Here is a 15602-nt window from a genome sequence, read left to right as displayed (position 1 = left end):
ATGTGAATCATGATGGGAATTCTGCAGACAATAAACCAGGACTTGCATTGATTAAAACACTGACGAATGATGATGAATATGCTAGACATAAACCTATTGAAGATTCAATCAAAAGGCAACATAGAAACAAACGACATGATTTTGAAAGAAGTAAAAGGAAGCAACGTTTAAATGGCTACAGAAAGAACAGTGTTCTTGATGGTGATATGTTGGTTCATGCATTTTCTATACCTGAATGCAGTTTTGGAAAGGAGAGGGCTGATGATGGAAGCTGTGTGTCAATAGAAATAGCTGCAAATTCTAGCGAGATAGTAGATATAGATGTTAGAATAAATTTTACGAGTTGGTTAAGGAACTAAAATAAATTTGAAATGATTGAAATACATGAAAGAATAACTAAAGACAATGACAATAAAATTATAAATGTTTAAAAAAAATAAATATGCTTTTAATTGTTTTTTGTAGTTTGATTTTGTTTTTTTTTTACATTTGATGGGTCGTCGTTGAACCGTTATCTCGCCTGATACACAAGGAATGAAGCGAAGCGCTACGTACGAGTGGTTTGTAAATATAATGACAGAAAAAGTTTTGATAGCTAATTACTAAATAGTTTATTAAATTAATTAATAATAGGAAATGGTTTTAAATAGAAAGTTTAAGTAATGTCACGTATCAGAATGATATCCAATTTTATGTTGTTAGTGTTGTTACTGCGATATAATATATAGACACTTAAGTACTGCGAGAAATAAAACAAATCTTCCTCTCCGTAGAAACATAATAAGAAAACAATACTTCTTACTATTTTTTTTATGATATAAACAAGCAGACAGATCACCTGTTGGTAAGCAATGCCACCACCCATGGACACGCGGCGTTACACGTGCGTTTCCGGCATTTTGGGGGTTAGAAATTTAAGGGTTGTTGGGGAATCGGGGATTGGGAAGATTGGATGATTGGGCCTCCCGTAACCTCACCCACAATGCAAACGTTATTTCACGTCGGTTTTTTATGAGGCCGTGGTATTACTCCGGTCGAGCCGGCCCATTCGTACTGAAGCATGGCTCTCACACACGTTTTTATATTTCATAATGCACTATAATAAATGCACCAACTATTCCAAATCCCCAACTGCACTCCATAACACTTTGACACACAACATAAATAATTAATAGATGCCCTATTCTCATTACTGCTATAATAGTCTCACTAACCTACAAACGCAAGACGCAATGAAGATAATATTAATTATTTCTGTGTTAATTATAAGTGTCAAGTGCGGTTTACTAGATGACCTTGTGACAAACGAACAAAAATCTAGTCTAACGAATCTCCTAGGCAAAAAGCCTAAAGCAGAAAACGAAAAAACTGAATACCATCAAGGAGTATTGGTAAGAGTAAAAGAAACTTTGGAAAATGGAACTAAAATTATTATAGATGCTTTAGGAAACGTTATTAGGATCAATCCTAAAGAAGACAAAGAAATTCCAAAAGCAGAGAAACCTGAATTAACTACAAAAACACCTATAAAAGATAATGAAATCGGAAAAGATGAAGTTAACAAAACTGCCGATAAAAAACCCGAAACACCAACCTCAAACGCAACAGCCGAAGATACTCAAAAGAATTTGAATGAAACCGCTTCAAAGGCAGAAGAAGAATTGAAAAACAAAACAGTACCACAGAAGACCGAAGTAAAAACAACAGACGATAGCAAAGCTGTTGTTGATGGGAAAAATTCAACAGCACCCAATAAAGTTCCTGATGATGATAAACTGTGTACTGATGAGAAACCTTGCAATAAAGTAAAGATAGTATCGAAGATGGCTTTGAAAGGTGATGAGTGTCCTCAAGGGAAGAGCAGGGCTGATGATGGAACTTGTGTTGAAGAAGAATAACTTCTAATTGGACTACTTAAGGTTTAATTTCTGGTTGTAATGATTATGGCTTAAAATTGTTGAAAATAAAGTAATTGTGTATTAGTGTTTAGTTTTCTTTTATGGTATAAGCCGGTTAACGATCATTACCTGATGGTAAGCAATCGGCGGGGCCCATGGAAATCCGAAATACCAGGTGCGTTACAAGTGCGTTGTCGGCCTTTTGAGAGTAAGGAATTTGAGGGTTGTTGGGGATTCGGGGATTGAAAAAATTGGGAAGGGGAGTAAATGGGCCTCCGAAGGATTTATGAAAAATACATTTATTTATTATTATACTACTCAATTTTATTGGGCTGTTCGTCTATAGTGCTATTCATAAGCATTATGCAATATTTTAAATCAATGTATCATCCTAAGTTCCATAAAATTTACCTGAGAATTTAACTGAAGACTACTCAGTGCTATAATACTCCTTATATGCTTAAAATCCAATATTTACTTGTCTTGCGTGACGATCTCCGTCCACCATAAGTGCGGGTCTGCGGACGGCGACCAAGGGTAGCTTAGTGCCCGACCAGATCTAGGTCGGCCAATAAGCTAGAAGACTGGAGAGCGACATGGGTAAGCTACTGTTTCTCCTTAGACCACGCTCGAAACACCTAAATATGTCATGTATATGTTACATAACAACATACCGAAAATAAATAAACTAACTACAGTAACAATATTTACCTCTTTAACAAGCGCATAGCTCTAACGTTGAAAATCACACAAAATTAATGGTACCTGTAATTTGTGCGGATGCAGACTAATTGCTAGGGGCCCGGGCCCCTGTAGGGGGGCTAATGATTAAGATTATTTGCAGACACCTGTTATCTCACAGCACGACACCTGAAAGTCAGGGCCGAATTGCCACTAAGGCTAATTTTTAAGTGTGGGAGAGCCATGCTTCGCCACGAATGGACCGACTCGACCGGAGTGATACCACGGCCTCACAGATAACCGACGACGCTTGCATTGTATTTAGTTGTATAAGTCAGGTTACCGGGGGCACAATTACCCACTTCCCAATCTTCCCAATCCGCGATTCCCCAACAACTCTTAAATTCCTAAATGCCCGGCAACGCACTTGTAACGCCTCTGGTGTTTCGGATGTCCATGGGCGACGGCGATTGCTTACCATGTGGTGATCCGTCTGTTCGTTTACCAGCTTATATCATTAAAATAAATACTAATATAACTAGGGCGCTAGGTTACAAAGGGGCACCGCGAGATGCACGTACCCAACTGCCTAAAGAAACTCGGGGCGCCAATGAGATGCTTGCACAGGGCGCTCTCTATGTTCAATCCGTCTCTGGCCTGAAACGTTTACATAGATAACGGTAATCTCCAAAATGTATATTTAAACTGTCTCGTTAGTCGAGTGGTCGGAAAGGAAACTGTCGAGAAAGGGATTTTGGGTGCAATTCATGGGGATTTTTTAAACGTTGCCCTGCACTAGAATTTTCTCCTGTGTCGTGGGTGCGTTTACAAACATATAAGATCACATACACATGACACCCAGACCCGAAACAACAATTTGTGGATCACACAAAGAGTTGTTTCGTGTGGGAATCGAACCCGCTACACGTTGCGCGGCAGTCGGCAGTTACTTAGCCACCGCGCCAACCGTGTAGTTATCAATTCGTGGGATATTATATTTTTTTTAAACGTTGCCCCACACTAGGACTTTCAGATCACACATCCGGAGCTACGGACTACCTAGCGGGTTTACCGGGGCTCCAGCTCAATAAGCAGGAGTAGGAACGGGGTGGTTTTTAGTCAGTAAGAGTCTGACACTCCCTCTCGCCTTGAGAAGTGATTGGATGATTTTCCCTCTCATAAGAAAAACACTAGGTACTTCTCCTGCTCCTCCTTTTTGCAAAACATTGTGAAAAATTCTAGATATACTTATAAAGTACTAAAAAAGACTATCGAGAGAACAAAGCACGAAGTTATGCAAATATCAATTCTATAGCGAAAGCAATAAAGCCCAATTGGATTGTAAGCCTGACATCAAATGTAACGGGTTCGATTTCCCGAATGTGTTGATAAATCAGGAGCCGTGATCTCAGAGCTGGGAGATATTTACTGGCACGGCGACAATTATCTTTAACGTTAGTGGGTAGGCAGAGAGGGTGGGTAACGCTACACGTCATAGATATGAAAAAAATAAAATAAAAAATACTTTTGGTTTCCCATAAATACATACCACTTTTGTTTCCCTCAAATATTTATTTATGTAGAAAATGTAAAAAAAAATTTGGTCTCATGAAATCTATTTGTTACGTAAATGTGCAATACCGAAGTCTGTGCAATTTTAGAAGCATTTTTAAAAAATCGTAAATTGTTCTGCAATAGGGTAGATGATTAATTTTTATTTTAATGTCCGTCTTGTAGATTTTAAAATATTAGACACGTATTTTTTATTTTCTTACGGAAACAAATACTTTCGGATTTGTAATCACGCGTGACATCACTTCTAGTTATATTTGATACGACGATTTGACACGTCTCTTTGTGCCAAGCACTATTTTCCTTTATAAATACCAATTTTATCGCTCTTAAACTAAAAAAATCCGAAACGTAAAAGTTTACGTACTCAACCGCCATAGTTCCGAAAACCCATTCGCACTTATTGTAAGCTATTAAGGGTCAAATTACCCTGGCTCGTCTATTTGTATGGGAACTATGGGGCAGAGCATAAATTGTATGTTATGGGGGCATGGGATGTTACTTGACATTAATGTAGGCCTATTCATAGATTTTTTGGGTCTTTTGAAAAATCTGTGAAGAAACAGTCTGGATTTGTGCCCAGTTTATGGCAATAGGCTCACATTTTACATACTAGAAATACAATCTTTATTGATGCCTCGTTGTTGATATGGTCGCAAGTACGATTGTCGGGTAAGGGGCTCAGGTTCGATTTCCGAGTCAACCAAAGAATTGCTGGGTTTTTTTTCAGTATTTCGAAAAATTCTCAGTAGTAGTACGGAAATGTGCCCGGTTTATGGCAATAGTCTCACCCCTATACATTGTGCCGTAATGTGCCATCTGCCTACATCCTCGGGGATAAAAGGCGTGACGATATAATTTTCTCCATCATGATTATGATCAATGATGTAATTTAAATGCGATCTCCAAATTAGAGTTCGCAGTTTAAAAGGTTTGAGTTTATCAGAGTATTACTGCCTGGACACTGTCAAACGTGTAGTCTTTATAATAAAAAATCTCTAGCACAAAACTTGGGTACCTATCCACCATTTAAAAAATTAAACCAGGAACTTGCTTACGTAACAGTTAGTAAAATCTCATTGAACCAAATCGAAAAGTTAATTTAACCGGACCAAGTCAGGTGGAAACTTGGAAAAACCGGTTGAAAACTACTTGCAAAATTATCGGAAAAGAGTTTGTACCAGGAAAGTTTTAAGTGGCTGAAAGTTTGGAAAAACTATTTCAGTTTCAGTTACGGTCAGCTGAAAAATTTTGCAACGTTCATTATGTTGGTACATAGAAAACTCGTACATAAGTATGGATGAAAGGATGCACACACACAGACTGACGGACAATTTAATTAGAGGTTTCAAAAGTGCCTTATTAAGGATTAATTACAATAAATGCTTTCTTCTTTGAGACCAAAATAAAAACACACATACACCTACATAATATCTTCACGTCAATCTTCTACTGGGGAGAACAGAGACAATGGAATGTTTTTTACTACACTGGAACAGGGTGGTTTTAGTCAATAAGAGTATTTAATTTCGGATACAGTACAGTATACATACTGTATGTATGTATATGTAAGTATGTTTTATCAGTCAAGTCAGCTCATACCTTGTATACAAAATTTTATCAAAATCCATTCAGTAGTTTCAACGTGTTTGATGGACAAACATCCACAAAAATAAACTTTCACATTTATACTATTAATGTGATAGTTTTAATAGGCTTATATCATATTATGGTCATCATGATTGAGAGTTTAGGGAACAGAGAGTAAAGTTCCCTAAGAAAAGGAGGATCAGTGCCGGCGTTAGGGGGGGGCGTGATGGGCCGATGGCCTGGACAACTAACACTTGATATTGCTTTCCTCAAGTAGGCGCCACAATATTTTCGCCCGGGGTATCAGTGGCCCTTACGCCGGCACTGAGGAGGATCCTCCGACTAGGCGAGGTGATCGTGCCTGGCGGGCTTTCTGCCCAACTTTGTTCGTTGGGATTTTCTATCTGTGTTAATTCGCATGTAAACTTCATATGTGCGATGCAGGATATTTATGACGTCATCCGTTGTTTGCTCGTCGATTGTCTATGTGCGACTTCTGTCATCTGTCACTTGTCAAGTGTCGCCACAAGAGTATGTACCAAATATCAGATCGATCGGACGTCAGGAAGGGGGTTAAATGCCAATTACTAAAGACCCAAACAAACAAACAGGTGAAGCTAAATAAAACCGTTTAAAATTTAAAATAATTTGCTCACCTTCTAACATTTACATTTTTACAGCACAAACCTATAATTTAAAAAAAAAAACATAATAAAACAAAAAAAGTACACAAAAAACACAGATTTTAAAACGAGGCACTAAATCTCTCCACCCTACCAATTACCAGTCAATTTACACGCTGAGAATCGAAGTCGCGCCCCTCACAGTGGAAAAAAAAGAGTAATAAAAAGTCCAGTTAAAGAAAATCTTACTTTACTTGATGACATGACAGCATATCAACCTACACCTTTTTCCTACATTCAATTTAGAACTTTAATCGTCTTGATATTAAAGACGAAAATCCAGTTCAACCTACACCTTTTTTGCTTTACTGGAATTTCAACTCTATTATCTTTTGTTATAACGACGAAAATCCAAAATCAAATTACAGATTGGAGTAACTTGACTTGCTGTTGACTACTTTTGTTCACAAATCGGTATGAGTTTAAGTACCGCAACTCTTGTAGTCTAAACAATTAAATAAATTATTTAATGAGTTTGTTCTAATCTTAATAAGTCCATGTAAAAGGCATTAATAAAAATAACTTTTCTAGTTCAAAGTTGTTTATTTTATTGTTACCTTCAGGCTGCTTTTCCACCAGAGATGTGCTATGTAGCTATGCTACGAAGATGTAATAACTAAGCTGTAAAACTATGTGACCGTTTTCACTAATACTAAGCTTTGTAGCTGTGCGAGGAAGATACGCATATACGATGCGTATACGATGTATCGATAGTAGGGAAGAGGGAAGCCAGCCATAGCACACATCCAAAGCAAGCATCCATAGCACGCATCCACAACACGCATCCATAACACTCATCCACAACACGCATCCATAACACACATCCATAACACGCATCCATAACACGCATCCATAGCACTCATCCATAGCACGCATCCATAGCACGCATCCATAACACGCATCCATAACACGCATCCATAGCACGCATCCATAGCACGCATCCATAGCACGCATCCATAGCACGCATCCATAGCACGCATCCATAGCACGCATCTATAACACGCATCCATAGCACGCATCTTTCCATATAAAAAAACATAGCTTAACTGAATCCATTACCACCAGTGCTAAGCTATGTGTGTACCAATGAATATGACTGGTGAAAACCAAACGTATTATTCATTACCAAAGATGAATAGCAATTCTATAGTGAGTGATAACTCCTATATAACATATCGACCTGTGATTTTTCGAGACCTCACCCCAAATTACAGCTAAAAGCTTTTGTGGGCCTCCAAACTGGATTTGGTCGGGCGACCCCATACATAACCAACTTGATAAAAAATCACTTTAGCTTTTTAGACATTATTATATTATTCTGAACGCTATGAAATGCTTTGTGGTTTTGACCGTTGAGTATCAAAATATATGCTTTTTCCTTATTGAGCTTGGTTGGTGAAAAAAGATACTGGACTATGTATCTTCTGCCACAATTTGCCATTTTGACTGCACGGTTGGCGCGGTGGCTGGGCAACTGGCTGCCGTGAAACGGGTAGCGGGTTCGATTCCCGCACGGAGCAACTCTTTGTGTGATCCACAAATTGTTGTTTCGGGTCTGGGTGTCATGTGTATGTGAACTTGTATGTTTTTAAACGCACCCACGACACAGGAGAACGTCCTAGTGTGGGGCAACGTTTTTTTTAAAAAGACAAAAAGAAAAAGATTTTATCTGCTGCGGACTATATAACGGGCTTATCGGGGCTCCAGCTTGAAAAGCGGGAGTAGGAACGGGGTGGTTTTTAGTCAGTAAGAGTCTGACACTCTCTGTCATTGGATTATTATGTTTCCTCAAAGAAAAAAAAAGTATCTACAGAAGCAATGTAATAAAATTCCTTTTCTTTTCTCATTTATTTTCTTTAAATTAACCATAACGTAACTTGCGCTGCCTAGGTCTGATTGCCCGTCGGCGGTCTCTGCGTCTTCTCCAGCGGCGACGGCGATGCCCAATAGACGAGACACACATGTTGCCTATTTTCACCAGGTTACCCGGGCATTGATCCTGAACCACAGTTTTTTCATACTGAAAGAAAATATCGTACTAAATTATTTATAGAATCAAATAAAAAAGGTAATTTAAAAAAGTGAAAAACGGAACTTCGTTTTTTTTATAATATGAAAATGAAAAAACCCTAAAACAAAAAAATTAATCGTACCCAATTATGAGGTAGGCAAATTATAGAACCGGAGCTCAATGTATTACTAACTATATTTTTAAATACAAGAAAAATTTAAGCAGTCGGGACCCGTTCTAAAAAGCCAGCCGTACGTGTCCTCACTAAGTCTTCATATTTAGTGCCCTCCTTCTGGCGCAGTCGGGTAATAACAAGCACGATCATGCCTAAAGACATCGATGGGTGTTAATGAAACGAGAGAGGTATGTTTGCCAGTATCGTGTCATTATGCCTTGCTCTACCATTGAGTCGTGCCATTGTCTCTGCTTACCCTAGATCACTGAGAATCCAGCTAAGACTGTTATAGAAAGCGCAATATAATATTTAAGTGTCACTGCTCCCAAAAAGGCACATATTTGTCGGGTCTCAAAAACAACGCACATTGTTTAGCACTCATTTTAACAAAATGAGATATTTTTAACAGCCCAGAGATCATAGTCATATAATTCCAAAGAAATATAAGGATATTCCACTAAAAATCATTATCCTTCTATTGAAAATAAGGACATTTTAAATATCAATATATCAAAACCTAGGTATTTCTTGCATCTTCGACCCGGAGCTGTGGACTACATAGCAGGTTACCGGGGCTCCGGCTCAAAGAACAGAAGTAGGAACGTGGTGGTTTTTAGTCAGGAAGAGTCTGGCACTCCCTCTCGCCTCGGGAATATATCAAAATCTAGGGATATGTTTGGGTTACTAATCTAAAAAGCAACGTCACGCCTTTTATCCCCGAAGGGGTAAGCAGAGGTGCTCATTACGACACGTAATGCCGCTATACAATGTACACCCACTTTTCACCATTTGTGTTATAAGTCCCATGTAATAGGGGGTGAGCCTATTGCCATATACTGAGAAATTTTTGGAAAACCAAAAAAAGCCCAGTAATACTTTGCCCGACCCGGGAATCGAACCCGAGAACCCTTCTACGGCAGTCGCACTTGCGACCACTCGACCAACGAGGCAGGTTACTAATCTCTGCATAACTTATTATCTCTCTCTTATTATTTTATCTTATTGTGAAAATTCATTTTGACATATTACTTACAGTCCAATAATTCCAGAACGGGTAGTGTGGATACGTAATTTTCTTGCCAGCCTCGTGTGAATCCTTTGTCACATTGGCATGACCAAAATCGGGCTTTTCTCCAGATTTCTCAAAATGTTCCCTCAACAACTGTTCCTTATGCTTCATGTTAAAGACATTACCGAACCTCTTTTTGTTGATGCCCCTTTTATTATTGTTTAATTTCTTTTTTAAAGACTTGAGACGTTTCTGCTTCAGTCTTGCAGTCTTGCGGTCTTTCTTCAGGAACGAGATTAGATCGTTGATCGACATCTTCTGGTTCGGTTTTATTCCCCGCTCCACAGACCTCTCTTGTCCATCACTGGGTTTGGCAATGTGGTATCTGAACAGAGGTCTAAACACAGTGTTCAGCCGGGAGTCGTACTCGTACTCGCCCGTCCTGTACCCGTGCGGGATGATCCTCTTCACGAACATGGACTTGCCTACAGGCTTGAGTCTGTGTCGGCTCTTCCTCGGCCTGGCTTCTCCATAGCTCGGTATCTGGTAGCCTTGCAGAGCTCGTTTCAACTCGGACAGCACTTCATTTTCTTCGTCCGCGTCCAGATGGTACACTCGGTAGGACCACGCTATGTGCAGGTGGACGATTATGATCACACATATTTTTATATGGAATTCTTTAAACATTGATGGTAGCCGAGTCCGGTGTTTGGTGTTTCATTGATTGCTATTAAGGATGGATTTCAGGCGTGACATTGAAATGATGTAAATCTCATTAACTTTAGGCCATTTATGTGGTATGCCGAAACAACGCTTATTTTAGCTCTGTTATCGAGTTAGACTCAACATTATACCTTAAATAAAACATAAAAAAGGGAACGTCCTACAAAAGTTCAAGTGCGAAGTTCCATTTGTTTAAGTAATATACCTAAAACCTAAATAAGCTATTTCGAAAACTGTATCAAAATCGGTTTAGGCAAACGCAAGATAATCGCACAAAAATAAGTATTCATACATACAGGTATTTTTTGAGGTCTGTTTTAAGGTCGGTTAAAAAGTAACATCGACATAAAATTGTCAGATAATATAATAATACAGGTTTCTTTGACGATGTTTTATTTTGAAGGCATTAATTACTTATTAGTTATTTACATTATACATACATACATAACCTCACGCCTGTCCACCGGAGGCAGGCAGAGATAATGGAACGCCAATTGATTACCTAATTGAGAAATTACAATCTATTGTCAATAAATCTCCTCAAACTCGGACAAGCAAGGGGTTCTAAGCTCATTCATAGCAAGTGAATCAAACAATAGACATCTATACGTATGTCTATATATTTAGAAATGGTTAAACAATGAATTCAAAAGTGCTCATTCAATTAAGATAAAATACAATCAGATTGTGAGTTTAACACAAAGGAGAAAATTTGTAATCTCGTTGAAAATTTATGAAGTCCTAAGTTTGGTGGTGGTCAAATTAAATATTTAATGTTTCTGCGAAATGTCCACGTTTTGTTTCTATCTACGTTTTAAAGATATCTTTTCAGACTAGAAGTATCGTGTCTGTGTTAAAATTTCAGTTATTAGATTTAGAAAATGGTCTGCCTTGCTGGTCGAATAGTCGCAAGTGCGATTGCCACTGTAGGTGTGTTCATTTTTCTAGTCGGGCAAAGAATGGTCTTTTTTCGATTTTTCGAAAATTTCTCAGTAGTAGCACGGATTCTGGAATTGACATAGAATACGCCACTTACATGGGACTTATAACATACGTTGTGAAAAGTAGGTGTACATTGCATAGCGGCATTGGGTGTCTTAATGTGCACCTCTGCCTACTCCTTCGGGGACAAAAGGAGTGACGTTGCATGATAAAAAATCTGTAGGTATTACTTAAAGAATTGTTTCATATCTAAATCTAAGTTGTAAGGTAATATAAGACTATGGAACTTCTGTATACTCTCTATATACAAAAGGGTTTGTCCTAATCTCCACTCTTGGTCAATGGGTTACAGATCAGAGAGATTTGCATAATTTATCTGTCTCTACCAAATGTGTAGTTTGTTAGTTGTTTAGTCGACTCTTATGAAACCCGAACGAAGATTTGGTGGTGGCTACAAAGATATTATAATCTACCATTTTTTAGACACACATACATCAACAGCCTATAAGTGGCCACTGCTGACCAAATGCCTCTTCCCACACGGAGAAGATTTTGAGCATTAATCACCACGCTTGCTCAATACGGGTTGGCGATTTCAATCTTATAATCAGAAATTATAAGCCCAGGTTTCCTCACTATGTTTTCCTTCACCGTTAGTCAGTGGTGTCTAAATAATCGTAGAAAGTACATATAACTTGGATAAAGTCACATTGGTAATTGCTGTTGGTAGGTTAACTTGCACCCTCGTCATGAGAAGCGGGCGTCCTCCGGGCTACCACGACATAATCTTTTTAGAAAATTTTCTAAGTACAATAATTTGTACTAAACCAACAACATAGAACAAAAATGCTCCTCTTCTACAACCGCGCGGGTACATTAATTGAATACTAAATAACGTGGGCCGTTTAAATTGAAAAATAAAACAAACATTTCATAATCTTCGTAGGCCAACCATTTTGTAAATATTATGTTAAATGGTCCATAAATCAGTAGCCTTAGTACGAGTTTGCTTTACGTTGAACGAAAACGAAACGAGAGCGCGTTCGGCGCTCTGATTGGTTAGTTTATTCGACCCGGCCAATCAGAGCGCCGAACGCGCTCTCCTTTCAATTATTTTAAACGTAAAGCAAACTCGTACTAATGGTTCTGATTGGCCGGCACAAATGAATCAACCAATCAGAGCGCCGAACGCACTCTTGTTTCGATCTCGTTAAACTGAAAACCTACTCGTACTAAGCCCTCAGGCTGATGCTATTAGCTTTTTTATATTGTTTGAACTAAAAATGGAAAGTTTAACTACAGTCTTGGCAATAAATAAGTAGATTAGGTCCCCTATTAAGTCTCTGAGTAAGAGGACAAGGTATTTGTATATAAACATCGTTTTTTAGTATTTTTAGCACGTAAGTAGCACGGAGTCTAAAATAAATGTCCGCGGTAGGTCTGTCTTCATCATACTCGTATCATTCAAATGAAGCCAGTAAATCCTCGCCACCCTTGGACACCCGAAACACCAGAGGGGTTACAAGTGCGTTGCCGGCCTGTTAGGGGTTAGGAATTTAGGGTCGTTGGGGAATTGAGGATTGGAAAGGGGGGCTTTTGGCCTCCGGTAACCTCACTCACACAACGAAACACAACGCAAGCGTTGTTTCACGTCGGTTTTCTGTGAGGCCGTATCACTCCGGCCGCGCCGGCCCATTCATGACTCTCCCCCACTATCTACGAAATTAATAATATTAAAAAAAAACAACAAATTGAGAAACTCCCTTTTTTTTATTTTGTTAGCCAGTTGATAGAATACAATAGCTGGAAATATGTTTTTTATGAAATACAGTGAGTGTGCGTGAGTTATAGCGGCGTTGGCAAAATGCCGACAAGTGCTGCAGTCATTCGTTATCCCGACAACTTTTAACTATTTTAGATTAATGCCAGTTTTAACTTAGTTTTGATCGCACTTTATATAAAAAGTTTTACCTATACTATGAAAGATGAGTATGAGTGAAATAAATATAATGTAAAATCAATTGCTGTTCGTTAGTTTCGATAAAACTCGAGAACGGCTGGACCGACTTGGCAAATTTTGGTCTTTAATTATTTTTGTTTAAGTCTAGGGAAGGTTTAAAATGTGAGTAAAAAATGTTTGAGGCGGTACGCAGTTTCCCGGGTCAACTAATAATAATATAGATTCTTGAGATTTTTTGAAAAAGATTACAAAAATTATGTTTTGTTGATGCATAGTACTCGTAACTGTGCAACCGTCTGTGGTTGTTTGACTTCAATTTGCGCTGCGTTTCTCTATTATCCTGATAATTTTAATGGCTCACTTAGAAACACTAATATACTGGATCTAGCCTCACTGAATGTCAAGAATCAATCCATATTTCATTCATATTCTCAGCATTTGATTTCCATTTACCAGAAAAAAAAAGTAATTTTCATTAACAAAACGTAATATCAATTTCATGCATGAAATCCTTCCTTGATTCCAATATACATTGAACACAAGAGTGGCCGCATATCAATGTTTAAAGAATTCCATATAAAAATATGTGTGATCATACTCGTCCACCTGCACATAGCGTGGTCCTACCGAGTGTACCATCTGGACGCAGACGAAGAAAATGAAGTGCTGTCCGAGTTGAAACGAGCTCTGCAAGGCTACCAGATACCGAGCTATGGAGAAGCCAGGCCGAGGCAGAGCCGACACAGACTCAAGCCTGTAGGCAAGTCCATGTTCGTGAAGAGGATCGTCCCGCACGGGTACAGGACGGGCGAGTACGAGTACGACTCCCGGCTGAACACTGTGTTTAGACCTCTGTTCAGGTACCACATTGCCAAACCCAGTGATGGACAAGAGAGGTCTGTGGAGCGGGAAATAAAACCGAACCAGAAGATGTCGATCAACGATCTAATCTCGTTCCTGAAGAAAGAACCCAATCCACAACCCCTACTGCCATTTATCAAAAAATATATTCAACAAGACTTAGAACATAAACGTAAGAGAAAGAAAAATAAAAAGAGGTTCTCGTCCCTTCTAAACAAGTTAAGTTTAAAGGATGAGTTGAAATTGCTGAGACTTGACTATGAAAAATCTGGTGAGCTAAACGACCCGTTCGCTCCGGGCAAGTTGCCGCATAACTACTTGCCCGACCAAGTAGAGGGCGCGGAAGACAAGCCCGTTTCAAAAGTCCATTATCCTGAATATCCTTTCTGGAATTACTGGACAGTAAGTTAAGAATACTTTACAATAATAATAATTAGCAATGATTCCTTGGCCGGCTTCTCGGGTTCGACTCCCGGGTCTGGCAAAGTAGTAGCACGAAGTCTGGAATTGTGCCCGGTATATGGCAATAGGCTCACCCTCTATTACATGGCACTTATAACACAAATGGTGAAATACGAACGAAAATTTATTTTTAATCGACTTCGAAAAATTAAGTTCTCAGTGTGACCAGTATGTATGTATGTCTGTGCGCGATTACCTCGCGTTTGGCTGAACCAATTTTGGTGTGGTTTTCAGCATAGTATTTTTTGTCAGACTTAGGAACAGTTTTAGGTATATTACCCGTATTAAAAAATTTGGTGCGCACTTTAACTTTTGAAAGCGATCCCCTTTTTTAAAGTTTTATTAAACCTAAAGGGCTAGAAAAAAGTACTAGAAACTAGGTAGGACACCTAATGATTTCGACTTATATTTCCAGTATGAAAAGACAATAGTCCAAGACAACTGCCCAGCTAACCTTGTGAAAGAAGGCAACATGTGTGTCTCGCCCATAGGACACCGTCGAAACGCGAGGAGATTTACAAGGCTTCCGAAACGAAAATCCCTTTATAGAGTAATCTAATAACAATTGAAAACGAAATAAATAACACATCGAATCTTTCCTTCTTTCTTTTCTTTTCTTTTTTTCTTTTTTTAAAAAAACATTGCCCCACATTAGGATTTTCTCCTGTGTCGTGGGTGCGTTTACAAACATACAAGTTCACATGCACATGACACCCAGACCCGAAACAACAATTTGTGGATCACACAAAGAGCTGCTCCGTGCGGGAAACGAACCCGCTACCCGTTGTGGTGGCTGGGCAACTGGCTGCCGCGCAACGGGTAGCCAATCTTTGTATATCTTTGTATCACTTACTTGTTCGGTTTACTCACGTAGGTAACCGTTTGACGAGGAACTCGACTAGTTTCAAACCATGCTAGACTCAGAGCAACATTCCGCAACACCCGACGTGGCGACTGTCGCGCTACTACTGAGTTCCTCGGCTGGAAAAACGATACCTAATGCGCTTAACATCTACTGTGGATCACCTGATGGTA

General features: G+C 38.9%; 2 protein-coding genes across 2 annotated transcripts; one reads left to right on the top strand and one right to left on the bottom strand.

Annotated features, from left to right (window-relative positions):
- Positions 1-8253: 8253 nt before the first annotated feature.
- Positions 8254-10374, bottom strand: LOC118277484 (uncharacterized). The gene is made up of 2 exons (XM_035596309.2): positions 9644-10374; positions 8254-8444 (listed from the first exon to the last, which is right to left on the bottom strand). The coding sequence occupies exons 1-2, from the start codon at positions 10304-10306 to the stop codon at positions 8286-8288; spliced, it is 822 nt and encodes a 273-aa protein (XP_035452202.2). The 5' UTR covers positions 10307-10374; the 3' UTR covers positions 8254-8285.
- Positions 10375-13712: 3338 nt separating this feature from the next.
- On the top strand, positions 13713-15165 carry LOC118277457 (uncharacterized). The gene is made up of 2 exons (XM_035596245.2): positions 13713-14507; positions 14983-15165. The coding sequence occupies exons 1-2, from the start codon at positions 13803-13805 to the stop codon at positions 15124-15126; spliced, it is 849 nt and encodes a 282-aa protein (XP_035452138.2). The 5' UTR covers positions 13713-13802; the 3' UTR covers positions 15127-15165.
- The last annotated feature ends 437 nt before the right edge of the window (positions 15166-15602 follow it).

Source organism: Spodoptera frugiperda, chromosome 10 (assembly GCF_023101765.2).
Source record: "Spodoptera frugiperda isolate SF20-4 chromosome 10, AGI-APGP_CSIRO_Sfru_2.0, whole genome shotgun sequence".
Lineage (NCBI taxonomy): Eukaryota > Metazoa > Arthropoda > Insecta > Lepidoptera > Noctuidae > Spodoptera > Spodoptera frugiperda.
The sequence above is the reverse complement of the archived record's forward strand: the minus strand, read 5'-3'. Positions and strand labels throughout refer to the sequence as shown.